Source organism: Lepisma saccharinum, chromosome 7 (assembly GCF_977018435.1).
Source record: "Lepisma saccharinum chromosome 7, izLepSacc3.1, whole genome shotgun sequence".
Lineage (NCBI taxonomy): Eukaryota > Metazoa > Arthropoda > Insecta > Zygentoma > Lepismatidae > Lepisma > Lepisma saccharinum.
In genome coordinates, this window is record NC_139235.1 from 7,766,285 (window position 1) to 7,789,433 (window position 23,149).

At 36.5% G+C, this 23,149-nt stretch overlaps 1 protein-coding gene across 1 annotated transcript in view; it reads left to right on the plus strand.

Moving 5' to 3' along the window:
• The first annotated feature begins 11,159 nt into the window (after positions 1 to 11,159).
• Positions 11,160 to 23,149, plus strand: part of LOC145989703 (nuclear exosome regulator NRDE2) — a 37,976-nt gene continuing 25,986 nt past the window's right edge. The window contains exons 1-4 of the mRNA XM_083124940.1: positions 11,160 to 11,345; positions 15,527 to 15,728; positions 18,915 to 19,034; positions 20,494 to 21,143. Coding sequence (XP_082981066.1) covers positions 11,258 to 11,345; positions 15,527 to 15,728; positions 18,915 to 19,034; positions 20,494 to 21,143 — 1,060 coding nt within the window. The 5' untranslated portion in view covers positions 11,160 to 11,257. The remainder of the gene's footprint in view (positions 11,346 to 15,526; positions 15,729 to 18,914; positions 19,035 to 20,493; positions 21,144 to 23,149) is intronic.

A 23,149-nucleotide genomic window follows, 5' to 3' on the forward strand; every position in this document is an offset into this window, starting at 1 on the left:
AGAATGGTGTTTCACCTTGATTTTTGTATCTGAAAATTCAGAATCACATACCGGGCATTTTTCTGCATTGTTGAAATCTTCAATCTGTTTCTCTGTTAAAGGCAACATAGGTTTTGATTTTAGTAAGATATTAGATGCTATGTCATGGCACTCAATTTCTATTCTATGTGCAAATTTTTTGATGGCATCTGGTCCCATGTGTGAATATTCTTTACTAACAACACCATCCTGTACAACAACATAATAAAAACTAGAAGGTTCATGTAGCTGGTATGGTGTAATTGAAGATTCTTCAGGATCTGGATTGCAGAATGCAAGAGGTTTGAGATTTGATTCAAAATCACAGACTATATATGCTGGGTGTTCCAACAAGGCTTCAAACTTTTTGAATTTGGCATTTTCACTTGGCATTGGCATCACCATATGAACAGGTTTATAGTTGCCACAGTATTTCAGATGCTCAATTAACTTGTTTTTAGCAATTTTTGCATTCACTTTACAAACCCCTTTTATTATTTTTTTTACCATCAAATACAGTTAAACATCTTCTGCACAACTTGAATATTGTATTGGATTTGTCTATTTGCTTTCTTACTAAAGCTTCAAGATTATGTATCAGAGTGTAATGATATGTGCCATCCCCTTCAATTAAGAGCAGATCAATTGGAACAGCAGAATCATCATCAAATGTACTGATTCTGAGAGGTGCTATCAAGCAATTGCCACGGCCAGTGGAACAAATAAATACATTAATAGATAATTGTTTACCATTAATATCCCTGGCCTTTTTTTCAAATTTATCAATATTCTGAACAGACATTGGATATTCTAAACCCTCCATTGCTTCATCAAAATCATGTTCATGTTGTTTATAATAACTTATTCTCTCTGGATGCCTTGAAACTGGATACAAAGCAGCTAAAATACACCACAAAAAGCATTTCTCATCATTATTTTTTATATTAACCACGGCTCTTTTGTTTTTAATATTGGCAGGTAATGGCAGATATGTAGATCCTTGTAATGGGCTGAATTCAGAAATATTAACATATAACTTGTGTGGAGATCTGCATAGGCTCCATCCAGACTCTTTTGCTGCAAATTCAGAGTGTTTAATATTTAATTGATCTATCAAACTGCTTATTATTTTGTCTGAATTTGCATTTGAATATACAGGTACAGTTTCTGTTATGTGGGGCTGTGTAAATTTTGTGCCGTTTGGCTTCTTATATTGTGTAAACAATTTGAGGGACAGCTTATAAGAGCCATTTTGTGTATTTAGAATTGCCTGCACATCAGGATTTACACTGTTCAAAAAATTCTTAATACCACATCTTGGCTCTGATACAAACCGGTAATCCCTTAATTGGCCATTAAAACTGCTATGGATAGGTGGTTCATAGCGTGGCTGCTTTGCCGGTCTAGCATTAACAGGTGCTTCATGCTTCCTTTTCAGAGCAGATATAGATGGTTGTGAGGGCAATATTGATGACTGTGCAGAGCAAGTACCTTTATGTTTATATGTGAAATATTCCATGCTATATTTTCTATGGCATTTAGGGCATATTTTTGTGGGAGTTCTGTATTTGTCTGGATTACAATTCCTTTGATGCTTAGCCCAATTGGGGCTGGATATATTTTTTTTGCATTGATTACAATATTTTTGATTTGGCATTTTTATTATTAGTTTATTATATAAAATTTCTTGGGTTTCAAATCAAAATTCTATGCTTAATAAAAAATATCAGTTGGGTTCAGCAGTGTGATTTGTGTGTGTGTATGTGTGTGTGTGTGTGTGTGTATGTGTGTGTGTGTAGCTTTTTAGCTTAATTTTAAGTATAGCCAAAAAAATATCAAGAGGGGCATATTTTTGACAAGTTTATGGACAAAAATCTGGCTGATGCAATTTTTGTAAGTGTGGGCAAATCAATCAGAGGGGGCTCATTATTTCACAGGAAATTCCCAAGGGCATTTTTACAAAAATCTTGGATTAGACAGGGTTCCACACTTGAGCAAAAAGCTCATATGCTCATGTTGAGCTAGTTTTAAGTGTAGGCAAATCTGCCTGAGGGGGGTCATACTTTCACGGGAAATTCAAGAGGGCATTTTTACAAAAATCTTGGATTAGACAGGGTTCCACACTTGAGCAAAAAGCTCATATGGGCATGTTGGGCTAGTTTTAAGTGTGGGCAAATCTGCTTGAGGGGGGTTCATACTTTCTCGTCCTCATCCTATATACTTTTACACTACTAACTTCTGTGATATATTGGAGTAGTGTATAGTATGAAACCGATTGAGAGGAATTTATTTGTTCTTTAAGTATATAAGAATCTATTAAAATTGTATATGATTCCCATGATATATTATTAATTTTCCAGCGATTAATGGGAAATATGATATGTTGAATTGGTTGTGAGGATATAAAATGTGAATGAATATAAATGGGATAATGATCACTACCATACATTTCTTCCGCTGTGGTCCACTGAAATTTTGGTAATAATGATTCTGATATTATAGTGAGGTCTATTGATGAGGGATTATTTCCGTTGCGTGGGACGTGGGTGGGCGATCCATCATTTAGAACAATAAATGAGTTATTTTCTATCCAGTCGGCAATGCTGGACCCAAGTCTGTCTGATGATTGTGAGCCCCAAATGTTATGATGACCATTAAAATCTCCAACCATGATGTATGGGCTAGGGGTATATAAAATATCTACCTAAAGCAGGTTTAGATATTCTTGTATCTTTTTACAATAACATATTCCGTACCGGTATAGTACCGAGGGAGTGGAAAGATTATATAGTTCTCCCAGATTTAAAAGCAAATAAATCACCACATTGTGCTACATCTTACAGACCCATAATGTTAATTTCAGTCTTGGAAAAAATATTCGAACGAACGATATACCTCAGAATTACCTGGACACTAGAACGTCAACGTTTCTTTTATCCTACTCAACTTGGCTTTAGAATCAATTATGGCAGTCAAGATGCAATAGCTATCCTAAGCACTGCAATTCAAAATAGCAAAATTAGTCGTGCACACTGTTATAGTCTTTTTATAGATGTGGAAAAAGCATATGATTCCATCAATTTACATATGCTCTGTAACAAATTAGAAAATCTTTTCATTCATCCTCAATTATCGTTAATCATATGGAACCTATATTCCAATAGAAAGATATATGGATGGTTCTCAGAAACAATTAGTGACCCTCCTTTCACTACCATAGGAATTCCTCAAGGTGCACCTTTAAGTCCTTTATTATTTAATATTTACACAAATGAAATTCACTCCTTACCTCTTCATCCGTTCCAGATAGTACAATACGCAGATGATTTCTGTTTTTACTGTACTATAGATGATGCAACCCAAGGTATAATCAAAACACAGAGATTAATTAACACCATTAGAGAATGGTTTCATAATGCAGGATTAACCCTTAGTGAAAATAAATCCAAAATCATTTGCTTTAATAACAAACGCACAGACAGTTATCCCAATAATATTTTACACATTTCTGACATCCCAGTGACAGATTCTCACAAATATTTAGGTGTACATTTTGATAGACGTTTTACATGGAATACACACATTCTATATTTATTAAACAAAGGTCAAAAGTTTTTAAACATAATTCGTAGCATGACAACAACAAAATGGGGAGGCCACCCAAAAATTTTACTTCTCTTTTATAAAAATTGCTTTCGCTCATTTTTCGACTTTGCAGCTTTCAGCTACGGGGGAGCAAAATCCAGTCTACTCGACAAAATAGATATATTACAAAGAAAAGCATCGAGAATTTGTCTAGGTCTTATGGAATCAAGCCCCAATGTAAGTGTTTATATGGAGAGTAAAGAGACTTCTTTGAGTCACAGGCGGATTCAATTAACAATAAAATTCCTCCTTAAATCATGGGAAAATCATTCTCATCCATTTAATAAATTGTTTGAAATACAAAAACAATGGGCTGAAGCCGATGTGATAAATCCTCATACCACCTCATATTTCCTTGTATACTGTCATTACTTATTTCCAGAACTTCGATCTAATACTTTCACTCTCTTACATCCTTTGATTTATCAACTAGATATTCCATTATATACTCAATGTTCAATCCACTTCAGAGATCTAGGTTTACATGCATTGTACAGAGAAAAATGGCCAATGCATGTAATGATTTACACCGATGGTTCTAAGAATAACAATGGTGTAGGATGTGCCTATTACATCCCAGAGAAAAACATTTATCAACAATTTAGATTACCTATAGATTCATCTATTTTTACTGCGGAAAGTTACGCCCTATACAAAGCCTTACAATATGGAATAGCGGAAGACTTTCAAAAAATTCTTCTCCTTACAGATTCTCTGAGTGTTCCTCAAGCATTATCTACATCCTATCCCAAATTATGTCACCAATCATATCTTATTATTTTAATTATTCAACAAATTCAATTTGCTTGCAAAAGAAACATTGACATACAATTCAGTTATGTCAAAGCACATAATATTAATGTAGGAAATGATAGAGTGGACATATATGCTAAACAGGCCAGAGATTTACAACTCATAAGTTTCAATAGGTTAATGTATCAGTGGCGAAGCTAAGGTGTAAATACTGGGTAGGCTGAAAAATCTGCTTATATTTTTTTATATACAACAGGTTCATGCGTCGATTCTTGTTGGTCGCAAAAGTATCAATTACTCTTTCCTTGAAGCCTTGATCAATAGAAAGTTCTTTAACCAGTTTTTTTTTTTTTTTGAATGGCTATTGTACTGAGAGAACTTAATCTTTTATTTTGCATTGAATTACGGAGATAATTTTTTTTACTCTCTTGAAGGTGCTCATACTTCTTTCGGAGGAAGCTGGGAATGTCAAGACCAACTTGATAAGTTGTGTTACTTCTTTGTAGATTGTTTGAAGATCATTGCTAACTATGAATTTTAGAAGGTCTGCAGGAGGTAAATGCTTTTCTTCATCAGCATAGATATTCTTTAAATCATTTTCTAATCGTTCTTTGTTGAAAAATGAATGTGTGGACAGAAGGTTACTTAATTTCATCACAGGAAAATGTAGTTTATATTCCCCAAAGCTATTTTGGTCTACCAATTCAACAAATTTTATCTTTTCAAGATCTCCAAAACGTATTTCCAGTTGTACAGTCAGTGTGTCCAAGATTTCGTAGGTTAAGCATCTGAGAGCCACGAAGTCTTGTTCACTTACATTTATTTTACTGCAAATCATCTTAGAGTTTCCAACACAATTTCACAGTATTATATTTTTATAACATAAATACACTATGTGACACACACGCGTGCATGTACTTGAAGTAAATTAACATTCAACAATGCAGCGCGTGAACGACGTACTTTGCACGAGAAGACTAGAAGCACAACAGGTTGGTTCTGAGGCTAGCCGCTTTTACCCAGCGAATCGACAGTTCCCTCCCCTTACCTTCCCCTCCCACCTACACAGAGCTCACGCTGCAGGGGGTGCTATTCCGGCTTCCCGCGCTACGGCGGCACGTGGAGGTCTTCTGCTAGAGTGACGTCAAAAAGGGGATCCCTCAGCTGCGGGCCGCTTAATAACATGTAAAATCATACAAGTTTATCGCCTCATAGAGGCGATTTTAACTCTTGGGAAGCAATGTTTATAACATGTAGTTCTTCTTCACTGCTTTCCCGTACCTTCTCAAGTTAACTGAGGATGGCAAACGAACAAATTCATGCTGAATTCAGCAAAAAGGAAATCAATGTCTTTGGTTCTTTAACACCATTTGTCTACACTTCTTCACGCAGCAATAAAGTTGTTTGGTTGGTTGATTGGTTGATTTGGTGTTTTAAGTCCACTTTATGCACAGTAAGGCTAGTCGGGACTGGACCTACATGTTAAAGTGGAATCCGAAGCACCATGTGCCTTCACCGGGTATCGACCCCGGGACCCCTTGATTACGAGACACAGCAATGAAGTTAAATGATTATTAGATGAGAGTCTCATCTTGAAACGAGCACAATAGAGAACACCCGAAAAATCGTAAAGTGAAACAATTTGAAATGCCTGTGTGTGCTGGAGGGGGGGGGGGGAGTAGAGTCTCGTGCGCATATTTTCATGCAAATAGTTTACTAAATTAATTATAGCGTGGACATAACTGCAACAGGATCGAGAGAGTAAGATTGAACGGAAAGGATTAAATAAGTCCCTCTACATGTATATAACGGGTCTCCATGACAGCATAACGCTTTAGGAAGCCAGAGGCCCCAGTTTGAACCATGGTAATGCATATAGCAATGTTTGTCTCATTCTCCACTCATTAGTTCATCATTCATCCTCATAGTAGCGATGAACCCAGTAGAAATTCGTCTTTAAATGAACAACACATACATACATATTGATTTGTTATTATTTTGTTTTTCTGCTACTTCTGGCTAATCGCGAAGATGAGGATGAATGGTAATAAGATGAGGCGTATGAAGGGACAATCATAAACATGTAAGGACAACACAATACGAGCCCCACAAAGGATTATAATGGGCACGAGTCCAGACGCCAGAGCCTCGCTAGTCACTAGTATGCAAAATGCAGTGGTATGAGTCCTGTCGAGTTACATCCACGGCAAGCTCCAAATTTTCGGTGTTGTGTGCGTGTGAATAAAACTATTATTATTATGAAGTTACAGTTACGCAATAATAAACGTCTAAGCCGTATGAATGCAAATATTGCCATCAGTTTCAATAATACGAATGTCTATAACAGTATCCTTCTTATTTAATTTTTATTTAACACGTAGGGTTTTTTTTTTTATACGGAAGAAACATGCATCAAATTATGTCAATATATTGTACATATATTCAGGTAGTGTTGTATTTTAAAAATTTCCAGCAGTAGAATTTCAGCAACTTCTTTGCAGGGGCGACTTATTGTTGACAAGAATTAATTGAAGTTACTGCTGCATAACATAATAAGTACGAGTATATTGCAAAATCATAGAGAAAATGCAGTGGGTGGAGGATGTCTATGCAATTTATCCTAGTGGGGGAATTTTCTTTAAGAGGATTTTCTTAACTAGAGAGATAGCATTCCAAAACCTTTCCCTCTTTGAGCACAGCTGCCTCTCCTGTGAAAAAATCTTGCGGTCTTTTTTGTCAAATTGCGTCATTACGAGGCAAATATTTTTTTCTTATTTTTGGGTTGCTTTCCTGTAACTTTTACCTAATTGGAAGGCGAGGATGAGTAATGAATAGATGAAATAGATGGACACCCGCAAAGGGACACAATGTCCAGGCGGGACTCGAGCCTTAAACCTTCGCTGGGTAGCGAGATCGTTACTGAACCAATTAACGTTCTCATCTATTTCTATTTTGAGAGCCTCCCGGATGGCGTAGTGGTAGCGTCATCGCCTTATAATCGAGGGATCCCGGGTTCGGTACCCGGTGGAGGCACGTATTGGTTCGGATCCCACTTTAAACTGTAGGTACAATTACCCTCAATGTACGTAAACTGGACTTAAAACGCCAATTCAATCAATCTGTTTTATTATTTCACGTCGCTTTTTGACATATAGAGCAAACTAGGGCAATGAAATGAAAATGAAAGATGAAATACATAAAACACACAATGATACACACCCATGCCTCAACCAAGGTTCGCTTCTGAGTTCATAGAGCGTTACGCTAGCGATTCGTCCAGGTAAGGAATATACGATAGACGATTTGACGTACACCGAGGGGGTTCATACCTGCAGTTGGGAACATTCAAATGGAAAGTAATTGCTTCCAGTTTCCGAAAGCGACATGGCTTTCATTGTTCGGTATAAGCCAACTTCGAGGCACAGATTTCTCCCAGATGTCAGAAAAATCTGCAGGTCCAGTAGTAGCGACCAGGTATTCGTTTACAGAAGTGCTTGCGCTGTTTGTCTTGAATATTAAAGTGAGTAATTTTAGGTCGTATTACGTGAATTCGGTGTCTGTACCATGAATAAGCGTGCCAAAGGTAAACATTCTTGTGCTGTTGCAGAGTGTACCAATTGGGGCTTTAAGGAATCTGGCACAACATCTATTTCTATTTTTAGGGTCTCCCCGATGGCGTAGTGGTGGCGTCATCGCCTTATAATCGAGGGATTCCGGTTCGGTACCCGGTGGAGGCACGTAGTGGTTCGGATATGGAAAAAGTTATTCAATTTGAGATTGTGTTTGCATCCTTCCATGGGTCAACTGTTTCCAAGCAACATAAAGTTATGGACACTCTAAAGACAGTACTTCAGTCAAAATTTCCTGAAGTTAACGAACAGATTATTTCCCTGTATGTCAGAACAAGAACTTTTATTAGAATTCGACATTTGAATAAACTAATGAAACTCAAGTCCATGGAAGCAAGTGCAGCGAGAAAAAGACGACAGTGGGTAGCATCGTCTTCAAAATGATAAGTCTCCAGGAAGGGTAAGTTGTAATGAATTTTTATTCTTACTGATATTTATTTCCGCCTCGGCCTCCACCTTATAGTGATTAACAAATCACATTGCTAAACCAAGACAGAGGCCAGGCCTATTGTTCATGTATTTGTTATTTGACGTCGCTTTTTTTACCACTTTTGGTTAATCGCGGCGATGAGTGTTGATCACATAAAATTGATGAAAGGGCAGGCACAAAGAACATCAATTCCCACGACGTGACTCCAAGTCGGTAACTTCAGTGATGGGATTCAAAATCGAACACGCGGTTGACCACATTCGACATCGAGCTGGCACGAGTTTCTTTGAATTTATTAAGGGATTACGCTTTCCCACGACATTGCATTTTATCCATTTATTATTTATTTATTAATTTCTAAAAAACATTTTTTAATGTTACGGTTATTTAAACACAAATCAGTTTAGGTAGAATATTTCTGCAATTTTACCATAGTGTAAACTTTAATGTAAGCGAAAGCATGTTTGCATCACTAGTTAAAGATTTTCACATCTACAAAAAAAAAAAAAAAAAAATATCCAAAACCCATTTCCACCTCACTCAAGGATTATGTTAATTCAATTCAAATTGTACGCGGGTTCAGTGCCATGAATCTAACCTTTACTGAACAGAATGAGATTGGTTCATAGAATGTATCGCCGAAAATCAATTTCGCTGATATCCCGTTGTCGCTGTTCTATTTTCATTAGATACGAGCTCCAATTACCATTTTAATCTTTCGATTTAAAAGTTATTCAAACACAAAAATAGTTATTGGGGGTCATTTTAAAGTTGTTTTTTTTTACTTCATTAATGTCTTCATTTGACTTTTTTTTTATTTTCTAAGAATTTCGGTGGAGTGCAGCCCCTTAAGCCCCCCCCCCCCTGCGTACACCAGTGCTTGCCACACTTATCTAGCCCATCAAATTTCATCATTCATTTTTATTGTTGCGGTTACCCTAAATACGTAGAAAAGCGACGTCATATAACAACAGCGACAGCGACATCCTATGTATACTAGATATATAAATTATAATGAACAAATTATTAATAACAAACATCTGTGAAAATTTGAAGGTGTGAAGGATAATAAGTATTGGTGTGGTAGCGAAATATTTAATACGTAAAATTGTATTTATTTACCCATCCGCAAGTTCACATTTCAATGTAGGGGCGATATAAGAGGATAGTCGTGATTACTTTTTGTTTGATTTGTATAACGCCATTTATTGTAATTGCGTGCTGTAAACTTCTTCATATTATTGCCTAGGTCTTATTCCTTGCGTTTTGCTTATTATTCTACTGCAAATGGTTAATAGAACCAAGATATGGACAATTAAAAATGAAAATATTTCCCGTAAGCTTCCATTGCTACGCGAGCCTCGCCCCTTGACAGATCCCCTTGGTCACGTCAGAGCTCGTTGCGGCTTCTGGCCAATGGGAGAGCTCCGTGTCTCGGAATGCTCTTCCTAAAATACTTCTATATTCCTTGCTCACGCTGTAGCTGGCTTTGACGAAAAGCCTCACAGTTCGGCCCGAACGCGCTCTCTTTTTCTGGCCTGCCTGACGAGATATATGGAAGGATCGGCGGAACCAAACGTTCGGATTATATAGTTTAATTCGTTTTAACGAACTTTGATTGTTACAGGGTACAAGAACATTTTAATTTCAACATTTTTTTGGGTAGGCTAAGCCTCAAAAGCCTCATAGGAGCTTCGCCACTGTAATGTATACTGATTTATTACCACGAGTAAAAATCAAACTTATGGAACAATGGAATGAATGGTGCAAGGATCAATTTAAGTTTGTGGGCAACACATATAGATGGATTGCAGAATTTAAATCTAAAGTCCCTTGGTTCAATTCATACACACTCCCACGGCAAGTCATAGTTTTCATTAATAGATTAAGAACAGGACACGTACGTACACCAGCACATTTAGCAAAAATAAAAATTAAAACTCAAGAAAATTGTAAATGTGGCAATAATAATCCTGATGCTCAACATTTAATTCTAGAATGTCCAATCTATTCAGATCAACAAATCATACTCTACAAAGGTTTTCAACGTTTAAAAATTCCATTTCCAATATCACTATCATCCATTTTAACAGATTTATCCCCTTCATTAATATGGATGCTGTATGCATATACTCGAAAATGTAGACTTGAAATATAAAGTGATTTTTAAGAAACAGCAAAAGGGACAAAAAAGTGAATTATTCCGATTAATTTGTGAGACTAACTACCAACTTTAGAAGAAAACATTAAAAGAAATAAAAAAAACAATAACGATGTCCAAAGTCGACAAGATAATGCTGACAGGGACAAAAAGAAGAAGAAGAAAATTATTTTAAGGGTGGTTTATATTTACCACTTTGGTTTTTCTCGAGTTCTTTACAGCTTCATTTGAAAATTTTGATTTCTCAAAATTTCTGGAGGGGCTGTAGCCCCATGAGCTCCGCCCCGCATACGCCAGTGACCTCCACTTGTGCGGCTACGTTAGTCTCCATGTGTTTTACATGGAGTTTCTTTACAGTTCAATGGCTTGTTGATCAACAAAGAGACAACTTCTTCACTCCCCCTCCTCCTACATTCGTTAGGAGATCACTAGACAAGAAGAAGAAAAAGAACAATTTCATTAGTCTGTGAACGTAAACAAATTAAATTCGTCCGTGTTTCGCATAGGTGTTCGCGGTCGGCTGGTAGGAAGAGGGATTTTTTAGTAGCTAAGAATCAAAATGGATATTTTTTTGTTGAAGCATGAATAACAGTGAGGTAACAGCTACAGTCAATCAGCACAATGTCTCTTTTCCCGGCGTATTCAAGTGATGCAAACACTCCAGCTTCCACTAGCACACAACCAGAAGACGGACAGCAATTCAGTTCAGGTATGGGAGCGATTTTACAATACCGGGAATTTCTCCATTTTGTTTGAAATTCGGGTACTATTATCGTATGGGTGAAACACCTACGAATCATATATTTCGGACTTCTTTACATTGCTAACGTGTTGCGGAACATTTCTTAAGGCGAAATAATGCATTTATAACTAAGATAATGTTTATTTTCTTTATTTACGAGTACTTACTGTTACTTGTTGTTTCGAATCTGTAACACATTATGGCCGTCATAGCATACAGGTTTAGGGGGCGTTCTGAGAGTGTTTTGTCGATTTATGCAGTGGTGCAACCTCGTTCACCGGAAAATATCTACTTTCGTGCCCCTATTTGAAATTATGCTAATACGTCGCATTTACGTGTAGAACTTGTAAAATAACCTTGCGATTTACCACGTTCATTGTCCATACACAGCAATTCGGAACCATCTTTCTTTCGCAATTCGGAACCATCTTTCATTCGCAATTCGTTTATGCTCTTCCTTTACGCACAACACTCTTGCAACCTTGAATATTGACGTCAGACGAGGAATGCCCAAGTGGTTAGGTTAGGCCTGTTAGGTTAGGTTCCATTAGCATAAATACAAAGAAAAAATAATATTTTCCTTAAGAGACGCGTTACCTTTCTATTGCCTAAAAGGTCTCTCCTGTGACGTCAGAACACAATGTTCGTAGAGTGTTGTGCGATAAGTGACACCCATTCGGGTCGGAACCATCTTTCTTTCGAAATTTGTTAATGCTCTTCCTTTACGCACAACCATCTTGCAACCTTGAATATTGACGTCAGACGAGGAATGCCTACGTGGTTAGGTTAGGCCTGTTGGGTTAGGTTCCATTAGCATAGATACAAAGAAAAATTATTATTTTCGCTAAGAGACGCGTTAGCTTGTATTGCCTAACATGAAAAAGATCTTTCCTGTGACGTCAGAACACAATGTTGCTACAGTGTTGTGCGATAAGTGACACCCATTCGGGTCGGAACCATCTTTCTTTCGTAATTCGTTAATTCTCTTCCTTTACGCACAACAATCTTGCAACCTTGAATATTGACGTCAAACGAGGAATGCCTACGTGGTTAGGTTAGGCCTGTTAGGTTAGGTTCCATTAGCATAAATACAAAGAAAAATTGTAAAAACAGCTCTCTCCTGTGACGTCGGAACACAATGTTGCTACAATGTTGTGCGATAAGTGACACCCATTCGGGGAAAAATGGCTTGTTCCGAACTCGACAGGTGGTTCTAGTGAAAATACGGCGAGGCTGAAACACTGGCTACGGGGTTGCATCGTCTTAACACACGGAACATTGCACTCTCATGCAAAAAGCAAATGGCGGGAGCAGAAACAGCGTGTCGGACAGAGATTTTCGCAGAAAACAACACGCATTCACATTAAAATGGATCAAATCTACATTCAGGAACTTCCAAAATGCTCAAGAAAATGATTTCCGTAAGTACTTTCTCCTGTAAATTTGAAGGAAATTTGAAGGAATCCGTTTTACCCATACGATAATGTTACCGAAATTCGGCATACTCACTAAATTAGGGCTCCTAATCACGAATCTGAAGTTAAAATTTGGCACTCACGTGTCAAACTTGCAAAATAAGAGGGTCAGTCATCGCAACCGACAATGCACAATTGCTCATTATTTATCGCAAGATTTTTCGTTTCGAATACTTAAAAGAACGAAATATATATATTCCTGATATTGCTACGACCCTAAAATTTAACTGTGTTTCCTAACCTAACCTAGCCTAAGCTAACCACGCGCCAATGGTTCGTGGGGCTAGCGCCAATGGTCCGTGCGGCTAGCCATAATTCAGGAATTTCTATACGTGAGCGCCAAATTTTAAGTGCAGATTCGTGATTGGGAGACCCAAATTAGTAAGTATCCGAAATTTCAAACAAATTGGAGAAATTCCCTGTATTGTTAAATTATACCCAGGTATGTACATGTCATATTAATATAATATTATTAGAAGGACATACAGCATCATTTGTAGAACTCACACATCTTTCTCTCTCTGAATATTTTCCAGAAAGCACGGGTTGACAGTGAAGTCCTGCATATGAATAAAACATAGCCATTCAGTACTTAATGCTCATGATGCTTACTGCATTAGGTAAAACTTCGGTATGGTCCCAACACGTCACTCGTTTATTTCGTCATTTTTAACATTCGTACTTACCTATTCTGGGTAACTATAGTATAGGGGTGACGGATTTCTTCAAATTTAGAAGAGAAAGTACTTACGAAAATTGTTTTGGTACCAGTTGTATAAGCCGGAGACACATTAAACTCGTTTATTTTCAAATAAAAATCATTTCTACTTACCTCATATGCATACCGGAACATTTTTCAAGCTGGGGATAACTTTTTTTTCCATGAAAAAAGCATTATTTTTAACATTATAATCATTTATTGGTCGTTGCTAATTTGGCAGGCAAATCTTGACTCACGTTGTCTATCGTCAGTTGATATGCAGTATCGTCAGCTGATGTGCAGTGTTTCCAAACTTATGAACCGATAAATGCCGCACAAACTATTCACAAAAGGTTTTTAAGTGAAAATTGAGGCTAGACAACACTCCACCATGAAAAGTGTAACATGTGGGGTGCCTCAGGGAAGTATTCTTGGCACTCTTTTGTTTCTCATGTACATAAATGATTTACCAAATGTTATACCTGAGGCAAATCCAATATTATATGCTGATGATACAAATATTATGGTAACAGACACTTCCAAAGATGCTCTACAATCTAAGGCTAATAATGTATTAAACAAATTAGATGACTGGTTTTTAAATAATAATCTACTCAACAGCAAGAGAACAAATTACATTACATTTTCTACAATCCAAACCAGAAATCAAATAAGCCTCAATCTAATATCTGGCAATACACAACTAGAACCTAAAAAAAGTTCAAAATTTCTGGGTATCCTTCTGGATGAGCACCTTAGCTATACAGAACACATAAACATGCTACAATCAAAATTAAGTAGTGTGTGCTATGCCCTTCAAGCACCCAAACTGTATGGCAAACTTTGATGCTTTACTAAGATACAGGATTATGGTTTGGGGTAACAAGGGCCACTCCAATATCCTTTTTATGTTTCAAAAAAGAGCTATAAGAATCATAGCTGGAGTAAAGAAAACTTATTTATGTAGAACTCTTTTCCATAAATTTAATGTCTTAACTCTCCCCTGCATATACATTTATGAATGCTTAATTTGTATTAAGCAAAATATTTCCAACTTTGCCACAAATGAGGAAATACATGGCCTAAACACAAGAAATAAAGACAAATTTCACATAAAACACTGCCGCCTTAACTTATGTAGAAAAGGTCCCTTAAACTCTTCCATATATCCGTACAATAAACTACCACAAGATGTGAGGGAAGAACCAAAATTGATGATATTCAAGCCCAAGATAAAATCGATGCTTCTGAAGCATGTATTTTATTCTATAGCTGAATACATGGAAGCGACTTTTACATAAGACAAAATGTATATAATGTAGTATAATCACATATTCTTCTTGTAAATTTAAATGTCAAATGAAGGTGGAAAATTAGTATCACCTAGAAGTAGGCTGTAGTGATCTACATCTTCTCGTATATTTTTTTGTGATTTTGATATAATACCAGAGTAAGGCCCAATTTTTTTACAATTTTTGGCTATGTATTTTGTATTTGTATGTAAAATCTATTAATGTAGTATTGTATTGTAATGTAAGTATTGACATGTCCTATATTACCATGTACTGTTATTTGTACACACCAGTAGTCCTTGGACGCAAATAAACTAAACTATAAATATTAGAATTTAAATACTCTGATTTAACTATGAACTTAGTCGCAGATTATATATATATCTGATATTAAAGTGAAAACATTTGGGAAGACGAATTGTTCATTCACCTCCTTAATTAATGTATGTGACCAGGTGGCCAGAATGTCTTACAAAAAGGGACTTTGTATTCAGAAATTAATGTTACACAACCAGGGTACATTGATTTCACAGATTGGCTGAAATTTATGCTCAATAAAAACTGGATTCGTTAATTATCAGCAGTTTTACCAACAGGGAAATATAAACATTTCTTAATTATTTTAATTATAATTTTCTACCAATATTCCTATTTGTTTTATTGTACCACAAATAATTTCAGGATCTGCCCCTTTGTCATGGCTTGAGAATGAAAGTTTTGCTTCCGGCACAAGGCAGTTGGTGGAAGAATTACATGCAAAGAAAGAAGAGAAGTCCATACCTGTAGATGACAGCCATATTTACAAGTCTCTTGAGCACCATAGAAAAAGAAAGAAATCCAGGCATAAAAAGGAAAAGAAGAAGTTAAAAAGCACAAGAAACAAGTAAGATATAAGTATATACATATGGTGGCTACTTTAAATACTTGTGTACAGAAGTTTTTGTTTTTGGAAAAAATGTGAATATTGTGGGCTAATGGATGTCATTTCAGTTTTTGACTAACTTTTTTTCTTTTCTCTTCTTTGTTGTGCTCACAGAGTTGTTCTGCTCACAAATAATAAACATAATGAGTAAAACTGAGATTGAAGTGTGTTTTGGTGTCTCACATTTGAGAGTTTTCCACAGTCAGATTTCGTGAGTATGGGGTTGGATTTTAAGTCCATTTTATACACACATAGGCTAATCGGAACTGGGTGTACAGTTTAATGTGTGATCCGATCCATTATGCAATGTGACTTCACCAGGTATTGAACCAGACCCCCCTTGGTTACAAGGCAACAACAGTACCACCGTGTCATCGGGGAGTCATAAAGGAATATGGAATGGAATGGTGATCTCTGCATCCTTGATGCCTAGAGCTTACAATATATATTCAAACTAAATGGTGATCACTTTCTTGACATCGTCCACAATGTTCATGATGGATGACATCTGGTGATGAAAAGTTCGTTCTCCCACATTTCAGGATTTTTGATGTGATTTTTGTTGTTAAGCATCACTTTGCTGCCACTTTTGGCTAATCAGGATGAGTGATATGATGAAATAGATGAAAGGACACTAACAAAGAACATGCTGGGATTTGAACCAATTGCCTCTGGCTTCGTAGCACAGTATACTAACCACTCCACCTTGGAGGTCGGCCAACACTTCAAGAGAAAGCTGTTCCGTTCCCTAATTTTTCATTTGGTTATTAGGGCATTCTGATTGAAAGTTAAAATTGTTTTCTTAATTACAGTGGTTAGGGGTGTAGCCAGGATTTTTTTAAGGGGTGGGGGAGCAGCCCAACCTTTGATAGAGAGTGTTGAAAAGTTGTTAAGGGAAAATAGAGCTAAAATAACTTGTAATCTCAGGGTAGCTACTCAACATGAATTCCTTGAATTATTGGCTCCGGGAATTCTGCATGACATGATGTGAAAAATTGCAACTTTTATTAATCCAAATCCCATTGAATTTATACATATGTATTAATGCCTTGAGACAAATTTTTCACAGTTTAGATTTTATTTTTATTGTTAAATGAAAAGAAATAAAAGTTGTGTGGAAAATAAAACAGAATTCTCTCAATCCATATGCTTTTTTAGTGTCCATTGCAGAACACTCTGACAGTTGGAAGATTATTGCAGGATAAGATATATTGAAGTTGATTGGGTAAATTTGAGTTTGAAATTCTTGTAATAACAGTTGGGCTGAAAAGTTTGTAGGCTGACTCATAGATGGCGTTACTAGAATTAAATCCATGTGATTTTTACTTAGTACTAACCTTCAAAGGATACGTGTATAAATTTCACAGCTGCCGGATAATTAGTTCGTGAGATATATCATTGTGAGTGAAGCAGCTTTTGTTATTGTGAAAAAATGGATAAAAAATAATTTCGTGTGTTAATAAAGCATTGCTTTTTGGCGAAAAAAAATACTGTTGAAGCCAAGGCTTGGCTTGATAAACATTATTCGGACTCTGCACCAGGAAAATCAACCGTTGAGAAGTGGTTTGCTAAATTTAAACGAGGCGAAATGAGCATCGAAGACGATGCACGCAGTGGACGCCCAAAAGAGGCTGTTACCGACGAAAACATCAAAAAAGTCCACAAAATAATAAAATCAAAAAGGGCCAGACCATCAACATCGATTATTACATAGCGTTGTTGGAGCGTTTAAAGGATGAAATCACGAAAAAAACGGTCCCATTTGAAGAAGAAAAAAGTGCTGTTTCATCAAGACAATGCACTGTGTCACAAATCAATGAAAACGATGGCAAAATTATATGAATTAGACTACGAATTGCTTCCCCATCCACCATATTCTCCAGATCTGGCCTTTTTCCTGTTTGCAGACCTTAAAAGAATGCTCGCTGGAAAGAAATTTTGCACTGATGAAGAGGTAATCGCCGAAACTGAGGCCTATTTTGAGGCTAAAGAGAAATCGTACTATAAAAATGGCATCGAAAAATTGTATGACCGCTATAATCGTTGTATCGCCCTCGAAGGCAACTATATTGAATAATAAAATCGAATTTTGTCAAAAAAATATTTTTTACTATGTTAGCCTACGAACTTTTCAGCCCAACTGTTACTAGCAAATTTTCATAGATTAGTATATCTTGTAACATTTGTGACTTGTGTTTGTAGATGTATTTCGAGTCTGAGTATGTGAAATGGCAAATGAACACTCCACACCTTAAATTAAATATTTTAAAATATGTACGAATACCATTTAATTAGGATTTTTTCATATTCTTATATTGCTAAGATATTTGTTTGTATGTGGTGGTGGGAATACGTAAGGTTGGAATAGAGAAAACATGTGCTTATAACTTTTAATATTTTAAAAGTTCGGCTTGAAGACCGTGAATTACAATGTAAGTCAAAATGATGTTCCCAATTTAATTCATTTCTTATACGAAAGGTAATGAGCTTTTCTTGCATATGTAATTTTTTTATGGAATAAAATCTCAGAAAGTTTTTTTTGTTTCTATTGAAGACTCGTAGTTGCACTGTCGGCCACCAGAAGGCAATTTAGTAGCAGTGAGGAAAATGGCTACCACTGGACAGCAGAAAGCGTTCTGTATTCTCTTTCAGCGGCATTTCCAAACAAGATTTGTGGTTGAACCGCCTTCTGGCAAGTCAATTAGAATATGCTACAACATTGGTGGAATTGCATGAGCGCATCACTGCAGCCATAGCCGACGTGGACCCTGGCTTGCTAGGAAGAGTGTGGCAGGAACTTGATTATAGACTAGATGTGTGTCGTGTAAAATGTGGATCACACAGAGAACATTTATAATAGGCCAGGAAAAACATTTTGAGTTTTTCAATCTGTGTTTGTAATATCAGTCATTTACGTATCATTACAATGAAATAAATAGACACTGAAGTTGGGAACATCATTTTGACTTACCCTGTATACTTGAGTTTTATTATGGTCAAAGAGTGGCCTCCTTGAATCTACGGCCAGCATTATTCCCAGCCTGCAATAGCATGTTATGTATTTCTAGCTACTTTGTAACACCCTCTTGTTGGAGGCAACCCTGCAGCTTAACTCCTAACTTTTTTCCTGATGCTGATGTCTTTCAGAGCAGAACCACCTGAAGCATCTTTGCCCGAAACAGACAAGCAAGAAATCTTCCGTGAAGATAAACGCCAGGATAAAAGTAATTTGTCAGTGTCGTGCTATTTGGGTTCATCAGTGCCTCGGTAAGTACGTGTTTGAATCTTATTACAGTAGTAAAGTACTGGTAAAGTATGATTTTGACCAACATATATTATTAATTATTATTTTTAGACTCCAGTCACGAAAAAAGCTATCAAAGTCATGTGAAAATTAATGTAAACACTTTCAATTTGCAATCTTGCTTGTACTCAGTGATATTTTAACAATAAATAAAAGTGTAATGTATATTGAGGTCATATTAATGTATGCCAAATCAGAAATATAAACTTGTTATAATTAGTATTTTTTTATTTTAAAAGAATACTTTTCATGTATAAAGTGGATTAGAAACATTTTTATCTTCTTGCTCAGAATATTTGAACATGAGTAGCAATTAACTTTGTATTGAAGATTTGATTTTTCATGATATTTTTTTGTTTTTCAAGTACGATATATGTTGAAATTTCTGCAAAAAAGGACCACAAGTCACATTTATTTCCAAATTTGCATTATTTTATGATTTCATATGCCTGAGAAATAAGTTGAGAACATGTAAGTAACACTGTTTTCAACAATTAACATTTTTTGGTTTTATCTCATTTGCGTGAAATCAAGGTTCCTACTATCACTAGGAATAAACCTGTTAGTAAGATTAACCTTAGCTTATCCAAGTGGGCTGCCAGGCCCATCACCTCAATTTTTCAACTGCATATCTCCTAGGGTGTTCATAATGTTTCTCTATTACTTTTTATGAGCATCATACGTAGGGGTAAAATCTATGTGGTGGGTCTATCAACCCCATTCCACCCTGCTTGTGATGTGTGTTCCGACACGACACTCATGCCTGTACCAGTGTACATAAAAAAATTGTGTCTATGTGCTTTTACCAACCGTACATATGTATGTAATATGTACATACAAGAAAAAAAGTGTACAATTGATTCGTAATGATGGTATTTTTGTAACTATTATAATCATTATACAACTGCACATTTATAATCAACAAAATAATATCAAAATGGTTTCTTGAATTTTAGTAATAAAAAATTGAGTGGGCCTCTAAGCCACCCCCCCTCTTTTGGTAAGTAAGTTTCTTGTATGACATGGGTAAGCTACGGCTAATATACATCTTTCATTATTACTATCAGACGAGAAAGAACATTGTGGTTTAATTAAGTACTTTTACTCACTACTGAAGGAGCCGGATCCTGTGGCCGAGTGGTTAGCACATCGTGCTGCGACGTCAAGGGTCCCGGGTTTAAATCCCGCTCGGGCTTGGTTGTTTGTGAATGTCCATTCATCAATTTCATTATTTCATCACTAATCCCCATCTTCGCAAATTGGCCAAGAGGCACAAAACGTGAAGTAAAATAACCTCAATCAATCAGTCACTACTGAAGGAGTGAAAGCTTATTTTTTCTTCAGTGGCGTAGAATTATATCACATGACGGTGAGAAGTTTTACCTTTTGTACTGTAATAATCTTGTTTGTATCTCTCCACAGGTATTATAGTGGTGGTTCAATTCTGGGTTTAAATATAACCAAGAAGAAGTTGTCCAAGAAGATAAAAATCTTGAGATATTTCCATCCAAATCACAATGAAATCTTCAGAGACGACATCAAGTTGCCAGCAAATGACTGCTTGACACAAGACAATGCAATATCCATCTGTAAAGACGTGGAAGATGAAGTATCAAAACTTACTGCTCATTACAATAAACAGCTAACGGAAACACCGAACCATGTGGAACTGTGGATAGAGTTCATTCGATATCAAGATAGATTCGTTAGGTACCAAAGAGGATACACATTTAACGAAGGGAAAGCCGAACGGGCCACAACAGATAGAAAGTTGGCTATTCTTGATAAAGCTATACAAGCTAATCCTAGTGCAATACCATTATTGAAGGAGAAGTATGTCGTATCTCTAGATAATGTGCCGACGGATTCCATCTTAAGTGACTATACTAGTCTGCTCAAACATTATCCAGACAATATGGTTATCTGGCAGCAATATTTAACTGTTATTCAGTCTGACTTGTCTCGGTGTTCTGCAACGTCTGTGTCTAAGAAGTACACTGAATGTTTGCAAGTGCTGAATAAGATGAGGAGAATTTCTAGTGATATGGAAAAACTGGAAATCATGATATTGGGTAAGTAACTCACAGTATTCTGATTTAATTCAATGTGTATTAACCCTACTAATGCTCTTATCTTTATTAGAATATATGAGAAAATTACGTATGGAGGATACCAATTTTTTAATGTGACATAAATGTACTCTGCTTCGAGATTATGAAATAAAGTTTTGCAATATGCAATCAGTTTTTATATTAAAATATTAATTAATTCATGTATCTGGCTTGTTGGTGTTACCCAAACCTTCTTCGAAGTTGGTAATAAATAGAAAATAGGTAGCTGTACATTGGCTGTTGTATGTTCATTGTTGTCTATGCTATTATTTTGTTCACATTGATTAAGATGAGTTTAAGGTTTGTTTTCACTCTTTCTAAGGCTATGAAAGATGTGGTGGGGGTCTTTAATATTAACACTAGGGATGGGCCAATATGAAATTTTGGCTGATACCGATTAAGTACCAATATAAAATTTGCCGATACCGATAACTGATATTCTACCGATCTGATATAAAATTAGAAATTGTCCTTGAAGAACCTGAAATGTTCATTGACCTCCTTAATAAATGTGTTTCAAGGGGACTGCAGTGAAAAAGAAATTGCATATTTAGACATGTACATTTTAGAAAGTAGGGCATGGAGATTATCCATAAAAATTACAACAAAATGGCAGAATATTGCACTAAATTATGAGATATTTATCGATATATCGGATCGGTAAATTACTCGGTAATTTTACCGATAAACAAATACACTGATATGCCTATATCGGCCGATACTGATAGAGTATAGTTTATTTATTTATTTAATTGGTATTGAATGACAGCAGAGGCCTAGATTATATTTAGCATTGATTAATCCTTGATCAATAATCAATAAATCAAAATGCAAAATTATTATATTTGGTCTAGGAATTAATTCGTGCGGTTGTTACGCACACATTGAAGCTGTAGTTCAAACACAAAATACATAAATTCCTTAAGAAGAATATTGTCCATTGCGAGCCACCACTTTCGCCCATCTGTCAGGCAAGTTACGGATTCCGTGGCGAAAGAAGTCCTCATCCTTTGAAGTGATCCAGTCAGAGACCCATTTTTCGATATCTTCTGAAGAAGTGAACCGCTGTCCAATCAAATCGTTATTCATGCAATCGAACAAGTAGTAGTCCGAAGGAGCAACATCTGGTGAATACGGCAGGTGGGGTAAAACTTCCCATCCGACATTTTCTAAATAGGTTTTGACCGGTTTTGCGACATGTGGGTGAGCGTTATCATGTTGAAAAATAATTTTATCATGTCTGTTCTCCCATTCTGGTCGTTTCCTGGCCAGAGCTTGCTTCAAATGCATTAATTGTCGTCGATAACGTTCTCCATTAATAGTTTCACCCGGTTGCAGCAGCTCATAGTACACCACACCTTTCATATCCCACCATATGCACAGCATAAACTTTGCACAGTGAATATCTCGTTTCGGTTGTGATGGACCTGGTTCACCTGGCTTCACCCAGGCCTTTTTTCGTTTCGGGTTCTCGTAATGGATCCACTTCTCATCGCCAGTAACAATGCGATGCAAAAAACCCTTTCTTTTCTGTCTTTGAAGCAGCAATTCGCAAATGGTTTTTCGTCTTTCAACGTCCCTGTCTTTCAATTCATGTGGAACCCAATGTGACATCTTTTGAATCATTCCCATGGCTTTGAGGCGTTTGGAAACTGTTGTTTGATCAACGCCTAATGCTTCTGCAAGTTCTTCCTGCATTTGACACGAATCCTGATCGAGCAATGCTCTCAATTCTTCGTCTTCAAATTTTTTTGGCTGTCCAGGTCGCTCTTGGTCTTCCAGGCCGAAATCACCACTTCTAAACCGTCCAAACCACTTCTGACACATTCGCTCAGCTAGTGCATGGTCACCATACACTTCCACCAAAATACGATGACTTTCGGTAGCACTTTTCTGCATGTTAAAGTAATGAAGCAGAACACCCCGCAAAAACACTTTATCTGGCACGAACTGTGCCATGTTCAGTT